The sequence below is a fragment of the Plectropomus leopardus genome, chromosome 20 (genome assembly GCF_008729295.1).
Source record: "Plectropomus leopardus isolate mb chromosome 20, YSFRI_Pleo_2.0, whole genome shotgun sequence".
NCBI classification, from domain to species: Eukaryota; Metazoa; Chordata; class Actinopteri; order Perciformes; family Serranidae; genus Plectropomus; species Plectropomus leopardus.
The window spans coordinates 18,858,078-18,875,480 of NC_056482.1; the positions used below are offsets into that span (position 1 = coordinate 18,858,078).

The following is a 17,403-nucleotide window of genomic DNA, read 5'->3' on the forward strand; positions in this document are numbered from 1 at the left end:
TCTCCACACAGAAAGTTCCATCAAATCTAGTCCCAGCTGTTCTGTAGTAACTGTTTATCCCTGTGCTTGGGTGAAGTTTCTGACAAACTCACATGACCTCTCCTCAAAAAGTTCTGGCATTTAAAAAAAAAAATGTCTTTGTGGTGGCCTATGGTCTTGTCTCACTTGATCTATCGTTAGACTGCCCTCCAAATTTCCAGTGCTATCCTACTGTTTCACCCATTTACGGAAGCATTCAGAAAACATGCACAAATGTGGACAACAGGAACAAAGAGAATGGACAGAAGATTTGGTCTTTGTTGGACTAACAGAGTGCTTTAAAGATAGAGATTACATATTTCTGAGATTTCACTGGTTTACTCTGCTTTACAAAGTGCTAATGTCCTGTGGGCCAAAAAGTGAGTGTTGAAAGGTTAAAAAGTGCTACATTAATGACACATTAGACAATAATTCTGAATAATTCTAATGTGATTTTGTTGTTTTTATTTATTTTTCAGGTTGTTGGAAGTGAGGAGCGCAGAAGAACCTTAACCCCCCTCGCCCTGAGGGAACGCTACAGTGCACTGAACGAGCCTGGTTTGGGTGAGTCCTTCGCTGCCCGACCTTCAGCCCTCTCCTGATTTATTACAGTGGAGACGGGCACTGAATGTTGCACCGCCCCTTTACCCCCAACCCTTTGCTTCCCACTCTGCCCTCTATTTTCCCCCATCTGTCTCGCGTGCACGCATGGCACAAAGACTGAGCCTTGGATGCAATGCACTGCTCTCAAGTACGCCCCAGAGTTTTTTGCAGTGCAGTAAGAGGAAATCATATTGAATGTGCGACAAAACAGATGACCAGTCGTCCCAGTGTGACCCAAAATGGCACCATGGCACATGGCAAATAAGCCTTAGTGTCGAGTGTCCTGGTAGCTACGACAAAGATGAATGACTTATTTGATTGGTTTGCATGGCGCTAGTGTCTCCACTGCGATTTCCAATGGCATGGCAGCAGATACTGTTAGCATTAGCATTGTAGCTTAGCACTGGGAATGGGCAGGACCTCGCAGTGGAGCTAGACAGAGGAGCCCTGATATTGATTGGCCTGTGGTAAATAAACAGAGTCAAGACGGCCGTTCTGGTTGGTTTAAACGTTGTTGATGGCGGATGGTGGGTTGAAGAGGAAAGGCCTTTTCTGTCTATCACACAGCGCTGCTACAATGCACCTCAGTCCCTCTGTAATGGTCACTGAATGCTACTTTGGTTGGTGGGACTAGCATCTGAATGAACCCCAAATTCTAACCTGCCCTGCCCATATGGTGTGTTAACCCTGGAGATTATTTGGACAAAGAAAAATTTTGTGGGTATTGCTTATTTCCTTCAACAGAGCAATGCTTTTTGCTGAGGTAAGTATTGCTATTGACAGTTTTATTAGTAGATCAACTCAATGACAAGTCTTTAAAGTCACAGAGTATTTGTTCAAGTATTTGTCAATAACTCATTTGGATGGTCCAAGGTTAATATTATAGGCCCTAAAAATCCCAAACTGTGGTTATTTAAATATTTGCTGGACTGTCCAAATAAATCGTGACTTAGACATACTATATTTATTTCTTTTGATTACAGTCAAGGGTACAATCTTCTATATTCAGTAAATGCAAACTTATTCGTGGCATGGCAGCTGATTTCTTCTTTTTTCTTTTTTTATTCTAGCCACGGTGAATGCCATGGAGAGGACTGAGATCAAGATCAACATCATTTCAGAGCAGCTGGGATTGAGCTGGGCAGGTTAGTCGTTTGAGAGATCAAACAAGCTACAAAACCTTTTGTGTTTTCTTGTTTATCTTTTTATCAACTTGACTTTTCATTTGACAGAGTTGGCACGCGAGCTTCAGTTTGGTGTGGACGACATCAACAGGATCCGTGTGGAGAATCCCAACTCACTGCTGGACCAGAGTTCTGCCTTGCTCAACCTGTGGGCCAGCAGAGAAGGCAAAAGGGCCAAGAGTAAGTGTGACATTACTGTATATCTCTCAGAAATTAGCTAGTAGTAGCTAATGTCTGCTTCTTCAAAATTGCAGTATTTTTTGGCAGTACATACAAACTGCAGTAAGTTATAGAAGCTGATTTTTGCTGGATTGTTTTACATCAACTGCAGCTCAAAAGTTCATCCCTTTTTTTGACTATTCTCAAAATAAAATAGCTCTGTAGAATATTCAGAGCATTATTACAGCAGGAAACAACTACTGCCATGTAAAGACAGGTGGAGTAATGGTTGCCTTAACAAACAGAACACAGGCAAACAATTACCCAAATAGAGTAAATACATTTATCAGAGAGTGCCGGTGCTCTATTTGTTTTGGAACCTCAACACAGCAGCGCCCCAAATGTGTTGTTCAAGATTTTGAAGTTGTGTGCACTGCAATTTTTATCGTAATGGTATCCTTACATCGCAAGACCAAAATGCAAATGAGAATAAATCTCGAACCTCTCTGTTCACTTTCGATTTCTAAGTGCTATTATCAATAGTTGTAGATCAATTTACAAGTAGAATTTACAAGTCTGTGAACAAGTGTTGTAGTTTTTGTCATCGGCATTTAAATACTTAAGCAGAAAGAGAAACAGAAAGTCCCACATGAGCTGTTGCCATCTTGGTTAGTTTCTTAAAAATCCCTCAACGTCACTCCTTTTTTACTAAGCCCAGTTTGGCCTCGCCATTGTGTCACCATCACCAGGGTCAGTAGCCAAAAATTACGTTGTCATGTATTTTGCATGAGGCGCAAAGACCCCTAAAGTCAGTGATCGCATCAACCGTCAGGTTAGCACCCATGTTAACAATGTAGCTCTGTCACTGTTGCTGTTGTTAGCACTGTTATCTGCTACACAACGACTTAGCGCCCTCCATGTAGAAAGCTCTGCGCAAAAAATCTCTGCATCATCGATCATATCATAGAAGGCTCTGAATATCATACAGCCCTCCTTTAACCAACATTTTTGACTCTGGCTGTCTACGCAAATAATGCTCTCTGACTTGTGATCTGTCTTGACTTCCCTGCCCTCACCTCCTTGTTGATCTTCCTCTCTTTCTTATCTGTCTCCCACCCCACTTCATGTTTGTCCCTCTCAGTGGAGAGCCTTTACACCGCTCTGAAAAACATTGATCGTGCAGACATTGTAACATCTCTGGAGGGTCAGGCTCCACAGCCAGCACCCGGTTCTTTAGAGGAGGGCGCCTGTCGACTCAGCGATCGTGACTCCACCCTGCTGTCCCCCAGTGTGCTCAATGGTAAGACACACAAACACATCAGACATCACACAAGATGTAGAGTATTCATATCAGTATCCTTATCAGTGAACGGCGAATTACTCTGTGACATTTAGACAGCAGAATCTGCCATGCTGTTAACCCTTTCACACCTGGATCAGCATCAGTTGTCCCATCACTAGCATTTAAATCTCTGACATCCCAAAAAGTTGTTTTGATTTCTTTCAATAACACAGGAAAAAAACATGATGAGCAACTTGAAATATCTCGCTAACTGTACTGTAAAAACTTAGTAAAACGTGACAAGGAATTTATCTGAAAATTAGCTAGAGGGGTGGGATTATTAAATATTATTAAAAATGGGAAAAATGTCTAGAAAATTATATTTATAATTCTCTTAATTTTATATTTAAATTTATTTTACAAAAAAAAGAAAATAATATATGAATTTTGTTAGCACTTTCTTTTTGGGGTTTTAGGTAATTTTCTTGCAATGTTTTAAATTAATTTCTTGCTATTTTTTGGGCCATTTCTTGCTAAGTTTCTTGTCACTCTCTTCCCATATTTTTGAAAGAAATCAAGACAATTTGCTTAGGTATCAAAAGGTTAAACAAGTTATTTAATGTTGTTTGAATTCTTAACACTTTGTTTAAATACAGTGAAACAATCACCAAGGTTACATCATTTCACCTTTTTGCTTATAGTAAGTTATGGATTTATTTGTTTTAAGAATGAAAAGTATTCACCATTCAAGACCTGTGAGAAAAATGCCAAAACTTTTGATTGTTTGATTGTCCCATGATGATCTGTAATGATCAGAAATGGAAAGTTTGAAGAATTTTCCTGCATAAGCAGAATTTGGTAGGAAAGTTAATCAGAGGCTCAAATACTACAATTACCAAGTGCAGTATTTGGCGTACCTGGTAATATTTGCGGATAATATATTAGGGCTGCCTTCTGCAAGTCGAAGATTCAGTTCACCAGTTGGAGACCACTCAGTCATCTGAGGTTCCTTCAAGTCCAGCAGTCGTTAATATTTAATTATTTTTTGTCAATCAGTGTGCAGTTTGATCTCCTTCTGGCGACGTTTTGGTCCCCAGAAGTGGTGAATTTACAGTGCGCAGCAACTTAACGGCTTTTGTTTGATATCTAGTGTCGGCGAATTGTTGCACATTTCCAATTCATCCTTTGCATAGTTAGCATGAATTAACTCGAAGGGCTAACTTGGCTTGTTTAATACACTGCATGAGCGTCGCTGTCACCCTGAACATCCACGCAACCCCGTTCAAACTCTCAAACACTTAAAAAAAAAGGAACAAATTGTCAAATATTCATATTGAACAGCCAAATCTGATTCAACTGACATCATTCTGAGTCGGGTACAGCCCTAATATATATTTACAAGGAACAGGAATCCAAGGACACTTAAAAAAATACTAACTATTACAAATATTTTCACAGAAAAAAACTACTAACTTCTTCATTTTTTATTAATTATCACTGTGAGTCACAATTATTCCTGCAGGACTTATTTGCTCAAATGCTTCTTTTGCAAACGAAAGTCACAGCAGCTGGTATAGTCATCACTGCTCATAATCTGAGACAAAATTCTTCAGCTCAATAAGGTGAGCTCATTTACTTTCCACCTCTGAAAACCTCCCTGCTTCCCTTGAGTGTGGGTAACAGCCATTTTGCCTTGTTTCTGTTGCTCCACAAGAGGTCACGGACACAAGGCCACCGCGCCTAGTGCGCAAGCCACGAGTTATTAGACCCCCGTTTTTCAGAAGGGGTAAGTTGAAGGGAACTCGGGCTGCATGGTGGTTTGCTGCTCATGACATGTACATGATGATGATGGTGATGATGGTGATGATGATGGTGATGATGATGATGGTGATGATGATGATGATGATGATGATGATGATGATGATGATAATCAGTCTCAGATGATGTTTTTGAGGTCTGAGGAATGGTGTCATTTTCCCACCATGAGCCCAGCCTTTTGCAGCATGCACTAACACCGCCTCTGTGCATTCTCACCGGGGCACAAGTCATTTATTTTCATTTGTTTTTCACACCTCATACTTGAGCCCTGAACATGATGGTTCTTATTCTTCTTCCTCAATATGAGAAACGAGGGTAACTCCCTTTTGCTATCACTGATTTTAAGACATTTTAAGGCAGAACAAGCCAACACTTTACACATTTCTTACTTTAAATCAAAAAAGTTTGAGATTGTTTGTTGACGTGTGTACGTGTGTCTGTGTGAGTGTGTGCACACATACATGCGTATGTGTGTGTGTGTGTGTGCACACACGTGTGTCTGGGATGGATACACTAGTCAAAAGTGGCAGTACACAGATGATAGTGTGCTCTGGGCCTTCATACTTTGTTTCAGTCCCTCCCTCTTTCTGTCTGTTTGTCTTTCCCTGAGAACAAGACAGAATTCAAGTTTGATTGACCACAGACATTGTAACGTTACTGCAACGTTCTCGCGGTCTTCAAATTCTGTCTTTTGCTCAGGACAATCTCTCTCCGTCCTTCTTTCAGTCTGTCTCTGAACCTATGACATGTCTCATCTGCTGCCCAGCCGCCCTGCTCCTCCTCCTCCTCCCCTCTCCTGCTCTTCTTCCTCACAGCTCTTCCTGTCCGACCTCTGACCTCATATGACCTCATGTTGACCTCTGGGCCTCCTCCTTCTCTTGTCATCTTATTTTCCCGCGCTCCTCCCTCGTTCAGTCGAGCGGGGACCCTCTCCTCCTCTCAATCCAGCTCTGTGTGTGTACTACAGTTTGTGCATGTGCATGCTGCATGCTTTGCTGTATCTGTTTGTGTGTGTTTGTGTGTGAGAGAGAGTGTGTTTCAGACCTGGGCTTTGGTTAATAGTAGCTGAATTTGTTAGTATTCAATGTAAGTCACAAAAATCACTTTACTTTTAGTTCTACTTGCAAGGATTTTATGTGTATGAATATTTTCTTTTTACACAAATGTTTGTAATGCCTTGCAAGATAAAGTAGGCTATATTAAATATGTAGTACATTAAATATGTTAAAAAATATATATCTTAAAATACATTTTTACCCAGGTCTACTCTGATTTTTGTTCTTAAAGTGACTGGGACTTGTGAGTCGGGAATTTCCTGAACAAAATAAAGTTTGCTGTTTTTGATTCTTTATGTGCATGGCATGCTTTCAATGTATGAAGTTTTCTTCACGGTGTAAAATGTTTTCTCTGTTCAATTGGTGTATTTTGGTCTTGCTTTTAATGCTATATTAACAAACAAATGTTGTTTTTTTCTTTACTATTAAAACAAATGGTGTGTTATTTGATGCTACGCTGTAACACATGGTCAGCTGCGTAGCAAATAATGTTCAATGAACAATGTTGCTGTGATATGATATCATTCATGGGCAAAATTACTAACTGTAAATTATTATCAAAGTTAGATTAATTAGATTCTAACTTATTACAATAATTTACATTTAGATATCTAATTAAGCTTTCATAAACTATGTTTTGCCCAAGGTCTGATGATGGACTCACTGTTAACATTGTCTGAACATTATCTGCCAGCAGGGATAATGCTGTGAGGTGTGTTTGTGTATTGGTTTGGGTGTGTGGGATTATTTCTGTATATCTGAGCCAAAAATGTGTGTCCTCATCTCTATGTTATTATGAGTGCAGTGTTGTGTGTATGTGTGTGCAGTGGTAACGTGAGTGGCGTGCTGTGCAGCGTGTTGTCTTTGTGTTTTTATTTGTTTTTTTTGTGCCATGACAATCTCTGTGGAGTTCATTTGTGCTTCACCACATCCTGTGCCTTTGACACCTGTGTGTGTGTGTGTGTGCGTGTTTGTGTTTAAATAGCAGGAGTGAAGGGAAAGGCTAACCCAGATTCATCTAACTTCATTCTAACTCTCATTTCTAATTCTAACTCATTCCTCCCTGTCCACCTCATTCTGATGCCACATCTCATCACCCTGGCCCTGTACCATCCCAGAAACACACACACATGCTTACTCACATTTTAGTCCAAAATCTCTGAGAGACAGCTACTTGCACAGTAAAGAGGTATTTCACCCTTTAATACTTAATAACATTAATACTTTTTTGTTGTTGTTATGATTCTGCTACATGGCTTTATTTACAACAGCATTCCCTGCTGTGAGATTTTAATTGTGGTAGAAAAGGTGCTGGTAAAATGCAAATTTTCTGCAATGATTAATTTGACCTGGAAGTATTTCAAATATGAGAATAAAAAATGCACATTGGCAGGTCAGTGAAGGTAGACTCTCCTTAAGGTGGACTTATATGACTTACTGGATATACAGTTTATCAGCAGTTGTTTCTGGAAAGAAAACTGCAGCTTTGCTAAATAACTGAACAAAATGATTGAGGGTTCAGTTGTTATCTTAACTAACAGATCAATAATGGACAGTATTTAGGTAGATAACCCTTTTACTTTCTGTTTTCTCAGCTGTACAACAGTTTCCATTCTGTAAATGCACTTAAAGGTATAATTTTAGTAAAGTAATAACATTTTAAATATGTATTTTATAACTTTCATAACTACAATCAAGGTCCAAAACAAGCTGTTAATTAAATGAGACTGTTAAATATTGCTGTAGTTGATGTAATGCCACAAAGAAGGATATTCATGGGATGCATGAGCTGTAATTAATTTACACCTAAAAAAATACTAATGATGTTAACTCAGGATTACAATAGGCAAAACTTAAACAAGTTCAATTTGTAAAAATTGCCTGGAAAGTTAAACTGATAGGGTTGTGCTAAGCCCCATCTCAGCCACACTACTACTGTATAAAGCCTCTACTTAGTGTTCAGATGTTTGTGATTTAAACCTGTCAGCATTAAACCCAAGCTGGCATCACACCTCGATGCTTCACTGAATACTCTGCACTCCAAATCGGTTTAGGGCTCTGAGAAGAACTACGTGAAGGCATGCTAACTTTCATTTTGGGTGAAGTACTCCTTTACTGTTCAATTTCACCTTATTTCATTCATCTGAATTCATTGATGAAACAATTTATCAAAAACTATTTAATTATAGTAATAAGTCAATGCCCAATCCCAACTGGTCACACGTACAAAACTGTGAGAGTATTTTTGTATTTGATTTTAAATAGTTAGACATTATCCATGTATTTATTTTTAAATCAGATAATTGATAATAAATGAAAATGCCACATAAATTATTCAACAACAAAAGCAAAAAAAAAAAAAAACACCAGCTGTGGAATGTCATGGAGGGGAATCTAAATGACATTTAAACTAAGTTAACCAGCCTGTTGAAAATGTGAACATAACTTTTGATATGAATGTGAATCACATTATTATATTATATGACATCACATATTTGTTTTGTTCTAATCAGTGAATTATCAAAATATGACACTAAGTAATCGAAAATGATCACTAAATTATAAAATGTCATGTCATTGAATAATCAAAAATTATCAATCAAAAATCATCAATAAATAATCAAAAACTATTAATCAAATACTATCACTATCAGAAATTATCAATCAAAAGATTTCACTGAATAATCAAAACTATTAATCAAAAATGGTCACTGAATAATCTGAAATTATCACTGAATTGTCAGAAATTATCACTGAAATATCAAAAATTAGCGCTGAATATAATGTGTGTTTGTGTAGAGTGTGTTTGTGTATTTTTCTAGTGTTGTTGCAGTGAGTGAAGTCTTGGTGACTGACTCAAAGTAGAACACAAATTTATAGCCTAGCACCCCATTAGTGTGTAAAATGTACTTATTTTATACATGGATTTAATGATTTAAAAAGTGGCTGAAAAATGTTTGTGAGCCCAGTGCTGCAATTTATTTATTAATAATCAATTCCTAAATGAAGTCCTCTTGAATGCTGCAACCACGAGATTGATTAGACATTTTAAAAATGATCCCTTCCATGTAAAATAAAATTTAGACTAAGTTGTGATTCTGAAAATTGCTTTCATTAACAGCCACAATCAATTACAAAAAAATGTTGAAACATTGTCTAATGTGTGTGTTTGTATTTATTAGTGTGTGTGTTTGTGTGTGTGTGTGTGTGTGTGTGTGTGTGTGTGTGTGTGTGCGCGTGTGCGCGTGTGAGAGCGTGTACAGTGACCTTTATTTGGATGCTGGGGATGCAGACACACAAATGCATGACTCTGACAATGCAAGAGTAACAGTAACTTGCATTTTCCTCTGCAGAATCTGCAAGATGCTGCTGACTCCCAATCAGGAAGGTGTGACACGGGTTGGAACGATAGTTTTAGAGTTTTATATTTGTTGTTACAGCGTGGGTGTTTTTATCACAGCTGCTGGGATGTCGTAGAAAAACAGCTTATTCTAATCAGCTGTCTAAAATATTTTGTTACTGCTGAAGAAAGTTCAGCACCCAGCCTTTGCCTTGATTGGTCAACACCAACAGTCAGCTTATAAAGAACAAATTAAAAAATGCTTGTTTTAATTATCTGAACATATATCTGTATATATATATCAATATATCTATATTGAGATTTCAAATTCACCACACTTCCTTTAAATATTGTAATTTTATGCTTGGCTGTATGTAAATGCGTTTTTTGCTAATCAGCCCAACTAATGATTTTGATGATAATGATGAATTCATATCGTGCCAACCCCACAATTAATATGCTGTCTAACTCTAGACACCTTTTTCTGCTTATCAAGGAACACAGTGAATGTTCTGCAGATTCACTTTCCCACACTAGAGCCCTGCACAGTGGCTGACACACCAAACCCCTTTGACCCTCACCTCACTCTTATTGCTGTGTCCCAATGACTATAACTTAAAGTGCTTGAATCAAATCCACAATCATCAAAAAGACAAATCTACATTAGAAGAAAAAAGAAGCTGAAGACGAGTGCCGTTCTTGTGCTCTACCTTTCAAATTGTAAATTGTACAAAAACTTTTTGGCTGAGAATGACTTGGTTGCTGGTTTAGCATATCTTTTTTTAACACTTAAAGGAATACCCTAGCCTCGAGATGACCATTTGTATATCAATTACTCTCCCTAGCCGCATTTACACTAACTGTTCAAGGCGGGAATTATGTCGCCTCGCCTTTCTGTATATAATGCACGATCACAGCGAGGGGGGGCAGAGTGGTCTCACCTCTGAGCTGTGACAGGAGGCAGTATCAGCCCCGAAATGAGATCTGTGTAAAACGTAAAGCTGGAAGGCCGTGATCATGATTGGTTGGGCAGGTGTGACGTTTTGACGTGTTTTCCATGCATCCCACTGTAGGAGATTTAAAAAGTAATGCTAGCAGTTAGTGGCTAATTCAAAGTAGAACAGTGGCTGTTAATGTCTGTAAATTGGGAAAATAATGAGATTCTGGAGCTCCTTACCCTATGAGTAGAGGACGAGATCAGCCGGCGTGTAACAGTGAAGATAAATGATTGTTATTGTCCTGTAATGCCCGGTATCTCTAAAGTCCATGGTTCTGTCATTGTTATTGTTTGGAGAGTGCTGCCGATGCTTATATTTTATTTCACATGAGAAGCCGATCATGCCTCAATGCTGGAACCAATTTAAAATCACACACTGGAGTGGAAAGATGCTGCCGTCATTTTGTTCTGTATAAAAATGCATAGGAGGGCGCATAAAGAAGGGACTTAGTAGCGGCTCCACAGTGTGCTTTCTGTATTAAAGGGCTTTTGTGTTATGTTGAAATTGTGAGGAAAACTTTTTCTGCAGGCCTTAAGTGAAAAAGAATACAAAAACAGAAAATTCTTGATTATATGAAGTCATTGGGGGTTGGATCTAAAAAAAAAAACTATATCAAAACATCCATTTACAAACTCTCAAACTAATCTATGCTCTCTAAAGCCAGACTCCACTGACAAAATCAGTAATTTTACCTCCCTGAAGACAGGAGCTGCTGGTCTGCCTCTGCCTCAGTCAGTACATTTGTGTTATTTTGTGACTTTGGTGTTTTATAATATAATTGGCAATTGAGTCTGGCTTTGGAGAGAGCGTAGATAAGTATCATGTTTAGTTTAGTTACCGGCCAGAAAGTGCTGTCTGTTTGGGAAGTACTGAGCATAAGACTGGATAAATGAGACTTGGATAGTGGTTGTGTGATAGATTTTAAACAGATGTTTTTGATATAGTTTTGTAGTTGGACCCTTATGACCTCTATTCATCAACAATTTTCTCTGATTGTGGATTCTTCGTTCACCACAGGATGCAAGAAAAACATTTTCTTCATAAATTCAATGTGTGAGTAACTGATATACGAATGGTTGTTTCCTTTAAGTATTCCTTTAATAAAAAGGATTGAAGAATAACTCAATCCTAAATTAGTGGCTTCATAAAGACTAACTCCAGTCTTTTTTTTTTTTCATGTATATTGGGACAGGGCTGAGCCTCACTGTTTCCTCACAGGTTGGAGAAACAGTCAATCCACCTCCTCCCCATCCTCGCCCTGGCTATGTCTGCGTGGTGTTAGTCTTTCTCTTGTCTCGCCCCTGTCCTTCCTCAGGTTATGGGCTGGTGCAGGAGGAGCTGCTGTCCCCGGCCTCCATGCAGTACAGCTTGCCCTCCCCGCTGGGCGCCGAGCCCTACTGGCAGGAAGTCTCCAGCCTTGAGTGCGCCCCCATCGCCACCACCGAGGAAGACACATTAATGGAGATGTCGGATGTTCAGGTGTGGCCAGCAGGGGTCAGCCCCTCGTTGGTCACGGTGGAGGACTCGTCACTAGAGGGCAGCAGTCGGGCTGACGACTCAGAGGGCGCCACGCTCTCCCTTCCTTGCAGCTTGGGGCGCCCGAGCAGCGGTGCCAGCGGGGCTAGCGGCTCAATCATGGAGCTGGAAGAGGAGGAGGAGGAGGAGGAGGAGGAAGGGGAGGTTGAGGAGGAGGAGGCGCCACAGGAGCCAGCAACTGTACTGGCAGAATATGACAGAGTGAGGGCCAGTGGCGCCGTTCCCAAGGTCAACCTAAATGGACAGCTGGGAGGTCAGAGGTTGGATGGGAGGAGAGGGGAGGTCCTCGCAGCAGGAGGTGGAGCAAAAGGAGGAGGTGGAGGTATTGGGTTGGGTTCAGTGGAAGGGATTTCTGTTGTTTCAGGCCAGCAGGTGTACGCCCAGCGGTGTGAGATGTCGGGACTGAGTCGGGCTTCGGAGCACAATGGAGATAACCGGTGCGTGGGCTGTAACTGTCAGACTGAATACATTGTGTGTTTCGTCCAGATGTTATGTGCCAAATTTTAAGGGTTAGGCTCACTTTTTCATAAAAGCAAACTTGGTACACTTGTACAGTTTGGGGACCTTAACTTTTTCAGAAATGGAGCCATTGCAAAAATACCTTGAGGTGGTTATGGTGACCATTTTAGTTTTTGCATCATATCTCCTGAACCAAACATGGTAACACAGAATAAGTGATGTCTACCATGGACTGTATATAAAGCTGGACGATACACCCCCACCTACCCCTACTATCCTTAAGTGAGGCTAAAATATCCAGATTATTATTATCCAGTGATGTCATTTAGAGCCAGTGTCTGCGGTGTTGGATGGGTGTTTTGGTGGGGGAGTTCCCACCAAAACACCCATCCAACCAATCATGAGCATCACCATTGAATGCAAGCGCATGGATTGCTTGTCACAGCTGTCAGTCAAAGCGGAAAATCCCCTTTTTGTAGAATTGAATAGCTCATTAAAACCCAACTTCTCATCAAAACAAACACTTGAACAAACATCAGGGTGATGAGAGCTACCTTCAGTAAACGAAACCATCTTTGGGAAGAAGAGTTTTTAGTTTGGCCTATGTCCCATTCACTAACATGGAGAGGCAGGCTTTAGGACCTATACCACAGCCAGACACCGGGGGGCGATCCAGGTGGAAAAAGCTACACTTTGGGGAACTGACATGTGATCCATCTTTATATACAATCCATATGTCCACTCCCATGTTTGCAATGACCACGTACAACTTCATGAATTGTTCAAGGTAATAGTTAGTGGGGAGTATCATGTCTGTTGCATGCATGTTGTGTAGAGTTTTAATAGCTTTATTTATTTATTTATTTTTGTATATTAACCTTGACACTGCAATAACTGTAAAGAGTGGCGTAAGATAGATAACACGGGCACCAGTGCACACTATTTTGATGGGCCCTGGTGCACACTAGTAACTGGTTATGTGCTTAAACTAGCTACCGTATAATGTTATTGTCTCATCACATGATCAAATGTGACATAGGATAAAACAAACATACATATTAGTCAGAAATCATCATGCACATATGTATATGACAATCTTACAAAAAAGATGATTAATTTATTTTATTTAAAATCAGTCAGTCAGTTGTGTTTTCATAATTTTCATAACTATGTTGTTTTCTACTGTCTGTATGTAAAATGACAACATATCTGCTACATCACTTTGTGTTTGTTTTTTTTTTCTTTTTCTGTTTGCATTTTGTTCTCCAGGGTGGTTGGAGGTGGAGCATTTCAACCTTACTTACCAGACAAGGACTCCCTGCAGGGCTGGGTGGGCTCAGTGTCATCAGGACGTGACGGCAGCATGCCAGGCTTGCGCGTGGCCCAGGAGGCTCTGCTGACTCCGGTGTGTGACACGGGTTACTCTCATGTGCTGCGTGGGCGCCTCCTGCAGGGCACGCAGCCCTTTGACAAGGGGCTGGGCTTCTCTCACCAGGAGGCGGGCCAATGTGCTTGGGGACAGGAGCAGAGGCGGGGCCAGGTCAGGTTGCCAACCACCCGCCACTTCCTGCGCCTGGAGGGGGAACATCTTTGTCCATCCTTTTATCTTTTTTGAATGATCAGATGGGAAAACAGTCATCCAGTTTGGTTTTTTTGCCCACGACCATCAACAAATTTAGTCTCAACTCAACAATCATCAAAATGGATTATTTTGATGAACCTGATCAGAATGATGTGTTGTGTGGTGCAACACATGGGGAATATCTGCCATGCCAATACTTTTTGCTTTTGTTTTACATGTTATTTACATTATTGTCAAATATGAGCAGTATGATCTGCTGTTTACATGTAAATGTGTCTTACTTTTGTACAGAGAGAGGAGAAAGAGGACTATGCTGCTGAGGCGCAGTTTGTTGATGAACACGGACGCGTACTTGCCAGAAAGGTGAGTCAGTCGTGTTTTCATCATTTACACTGAGTCACACACAAACACTGTCAACCCAAGCAGATTACTGTGAATCAGTCACATAGCTTAACACAAAGAGCGGGAAATTAACCACCAGCCAAATGTTGGTTAAAGCATTTTGTCCCTATCAGCAAATTTGACAACAAACCCATGATAGGTGTTTTTGGACCAAACAGTTTGGGGACTCCCTGAGAGGAACTGCCCACTGGGGAGCTCCTCTGAGAGCTACGCTCCTTCAAGGGCATTTTTTATGTTTATGTATGGCTAATGGTAACGCTGGAGTGATGTACTGTCAGCTGACTGGTGGTTGGTATAGCAGCATAACTTTTGCTTTGACAGTTCAAAATCACATGATATTTCCACCACCATGTGCACACTGAAGCCTGATTTTCACTGTTTAGACACAATTTAGACATCACCATCATCACTGGCAAAGTGCTTGCACATTTTTTGTTTGTATTTTGGGACTGTAGCAAGCTACAGTGGCTGGCCAGCAGACAGAGAAGTTCTGCTACATTTCCACCAGATCTGGCAAAGATGCTAGGGGGCGCACTGCGCCAGTCTGGTGGCTGCTGGATGGGCTCCCGACTGGTGCCGTACCCTATGTTCGAATGTGCTTGACAGCTTAAACACGCTGCTAGTTGGGCGGACCCGGGCTCTCTGCTCACCATGTCAAACAGGAAGCAATGTAAAGGCCTGCTGATGAACTTTTTATTATGCAGCCTATATTATTATAAGTCTGTATTATATTATTGACATTGTAAATGAACAGAAATCGTTGAGACGCCCTCTGTTGCCGGATCTGGTGGAAATGCACCTTCAGTTTCCTGCTCTGGTTACATGTGGAAGATTCAGCAGTTAACTGGTCTGAGTGTTGTTTCCTTCCCTCCTCCCTCCCTCCTTGCTCCAGGTGGGGGTGGATGTGAGAAAGGGCGCTCAGTCAGCGCAACGCTCCAGTCTGCGGAGAGTTAAACACTGAAATATACATACTACCCAGTCCTCCAGGTACGGGACATGAAACAAGCACGTGTGCATCCCAGTGCTTGGATAGAAGCCTCTGTGACAACATATTGGACTCAGTAGTCTCTCACATGCTGTTCTTTTTTCATTTATGTGCAAAATTAGAAATGTAGATTTGTTTTTTTTTCTCTAATAGATTTCATCCTGTGTTTTGTGCATAAATGTTGTCCATCTCTTTTTCTCTAGGACCGGAAAGCCACTGCCAAATCATCCTCCACAAAAACACAACCAGGCCGGAGAGGAAAATGAGCAAAGGAGAGGAAGACAGAGACTAAGACGTGCAAACAACAACAATGACAAACACAATATCATCCTCTACGTGTGACCATGGAGCACCACAAAAGAGACAGAGGAGAAAAAAAAAAAAAGGAGTCCAACTTGTAGTTTTTTAACATTTGTAAAGAAAAATATCAACTAGACTAAGGCATGATTCTTCTTCTTCCTTTTTTTTTTTTTTTTTTTTTTTTACAAAAAAACAACATAAATGTCAGTAAAACAACCAAGAAAAAAAAAAGTAACAAAAAGTGCTTCCTGTGAACTGTAATCGCATGATGACTGCTGGTGCATGCCCTTTGACCTTTTGAACTGTCATTATCTACAAACTGAAGGGGTACAAGGTAAGGGGCTGGCCCACGCTTGGGTCACAGGCCATTTTAAGGACCTATTTCCCCCCGACTGAAGTGGTTTATGTCAGCAAGTTGAGTCCAATGACACTACAGCCAAAAAAAGAGTCCCTCAATGGATGGTTCTGTATACAGCTAAGCTTCTGCTGAGCCTACCAATGCTTCTTTCACTGGACCCTCTCCCGTCTTATTCTCAATGTGATATATGCACTCTATGCTACGTGGACATGTGTCAGTGTGTGTGTATGTATGTGTGCGCATATTCTTCTCTACCGCATGTGTTTGTTGCCTTTGGCTTGGCGCTGAGCCCCACCTCATGATCGCCTCTTTGGCCCTGTGATGTCATGGCGCGCTCAGTGCTGGAATGAGAAATCCGCTGTGCTCCCCCTGCTCGTGAGTGTTTCTGTCTGATGTCTTTTTCCTTTGTGGATGAAGCTCGTTTCTTGTTTTTCTTCGGAGCCTTGGTTTTAAGTATTGTCTAACCAATGGTAGGGAATCTCTTCCGTGTTTTCTTCTGAGAGGCGTTGGTCGCTTGATTGTATTGTGCAACAGCTCGACAACACAAAGATTGATGTTTTCCTCCCTCGTGACCTTTTTCTACCTTCTTCCATCACTTCTCCCTGTAGCGTGCTTCATCTTTATTCACTAACTATATTGGTAGCCTCGGTTATTATGCAGTAAAATCACAGGCCTCTTCATCAGCATCTATAGCTCCTCCATGGAATGCTTCAAACTTTATGTGTGCTCCCTCTTTATCTGTTTGCAATGGCTGTAGCGCCTCAATCTCATTCATTTGCAACAAAGTTAATGGCGTGGAAACAACGCGGAGGATCTACTTCATGTGCAGGAGGATTTGTAGCACGTGTGATATAGCATGACGCTACTACAGTACGACATGTGATTGTGACAGGAACTGTGCAGCGCGGACAGACAGGTAGCACTGTGATTGTCATATTAACACTGACCCCAGACTCGTGAACTTTGAAGACACACAAACAAAAGCACACACACACATAATCAGAAATGCATACATGATTAGATAGGTATTGCCTGGTCGGGGTTTTTGAATTATTTTTGAGTTTGCCACAGCAATAATACCTAAAAAGAACGACAAAGATGGAAGCCAAGGTTCTGCATATCTACAAAATGGATTTGGACCTGAAAAGCGAAGACAAAAATGCCATCTGGATGAGCCGCTTTCAAGTTTTGCTTTACTGTATCTCACTGGAGCTAGATGTGAAAGAGTCCAAGAGGACACAAGATCAGAAGAGCTGTAGCAGAGTGGAACTGTGGAGGCCGGAGAGGAATTTTTCAGCACCTAACGTAGCAAAATCTAAACCAG

At 40.7% G+C, this 17,403-nt stretch overlaps 1 protein-coding gene across 5 annotated transcripts in view; it reads left to right on the forward strand.

Moving 5' to 3' along the window:
• Positions 1-15,807, forward strand: part of ank1b (ankyrin 1, erythrocytic b) — an 89,065-nt gene extending 73,258 nt beyond the window's left edge. For 2 of the 5 annotated variants that reach the window (XM_042509972.1, XM_042509974.1), the window contains 10 exons: positions 498-582; positions 1,692-1,766; positions 1,854-1,985; positions 3,106-3,264; positions 4,961-5,032; positions 11,773-12,430; positions 13,722-13,857; positions 14,326-14,397; positions 15,329-15,423; positions 15,625-15,702. In XM_042509972.1, coding sequence (XP_042365906.1) covers positions 498-582; positions 1,692-1,766; positions 1,854-1,985; positions 3,106-3,264; positions 4,961-5,032; positions 11,773-12,430; positions 13,722-13,857; positions 14,326-14,397; positions 15,329-15,397 — 1,458 coding nt within the window. In that variant the 3' untranslated portion in view covers positions 15,398-15,423; positions 15,625-15,702. Of the gene's footprint in view, positions 1-497; positions 583-1,691; positions 1,767-1,853; positions 1,986-3,105; positions 3,265-4,960; positions 5,033-11,772; positions 12,431-13,721; positions 13,858-14,325; positions 14,398-15,328; positions 15,424-15,624 lie in introns of all 5 variants that reach the window. The other 3 variants (XM_042509975.1, XM_042509976.1, XM_042509973.1) reach the window with 2 other exon arrangements.
• The last annotated feature ends 1,596 nt before the right edge of the window (positions 15,808-17,403 follow it).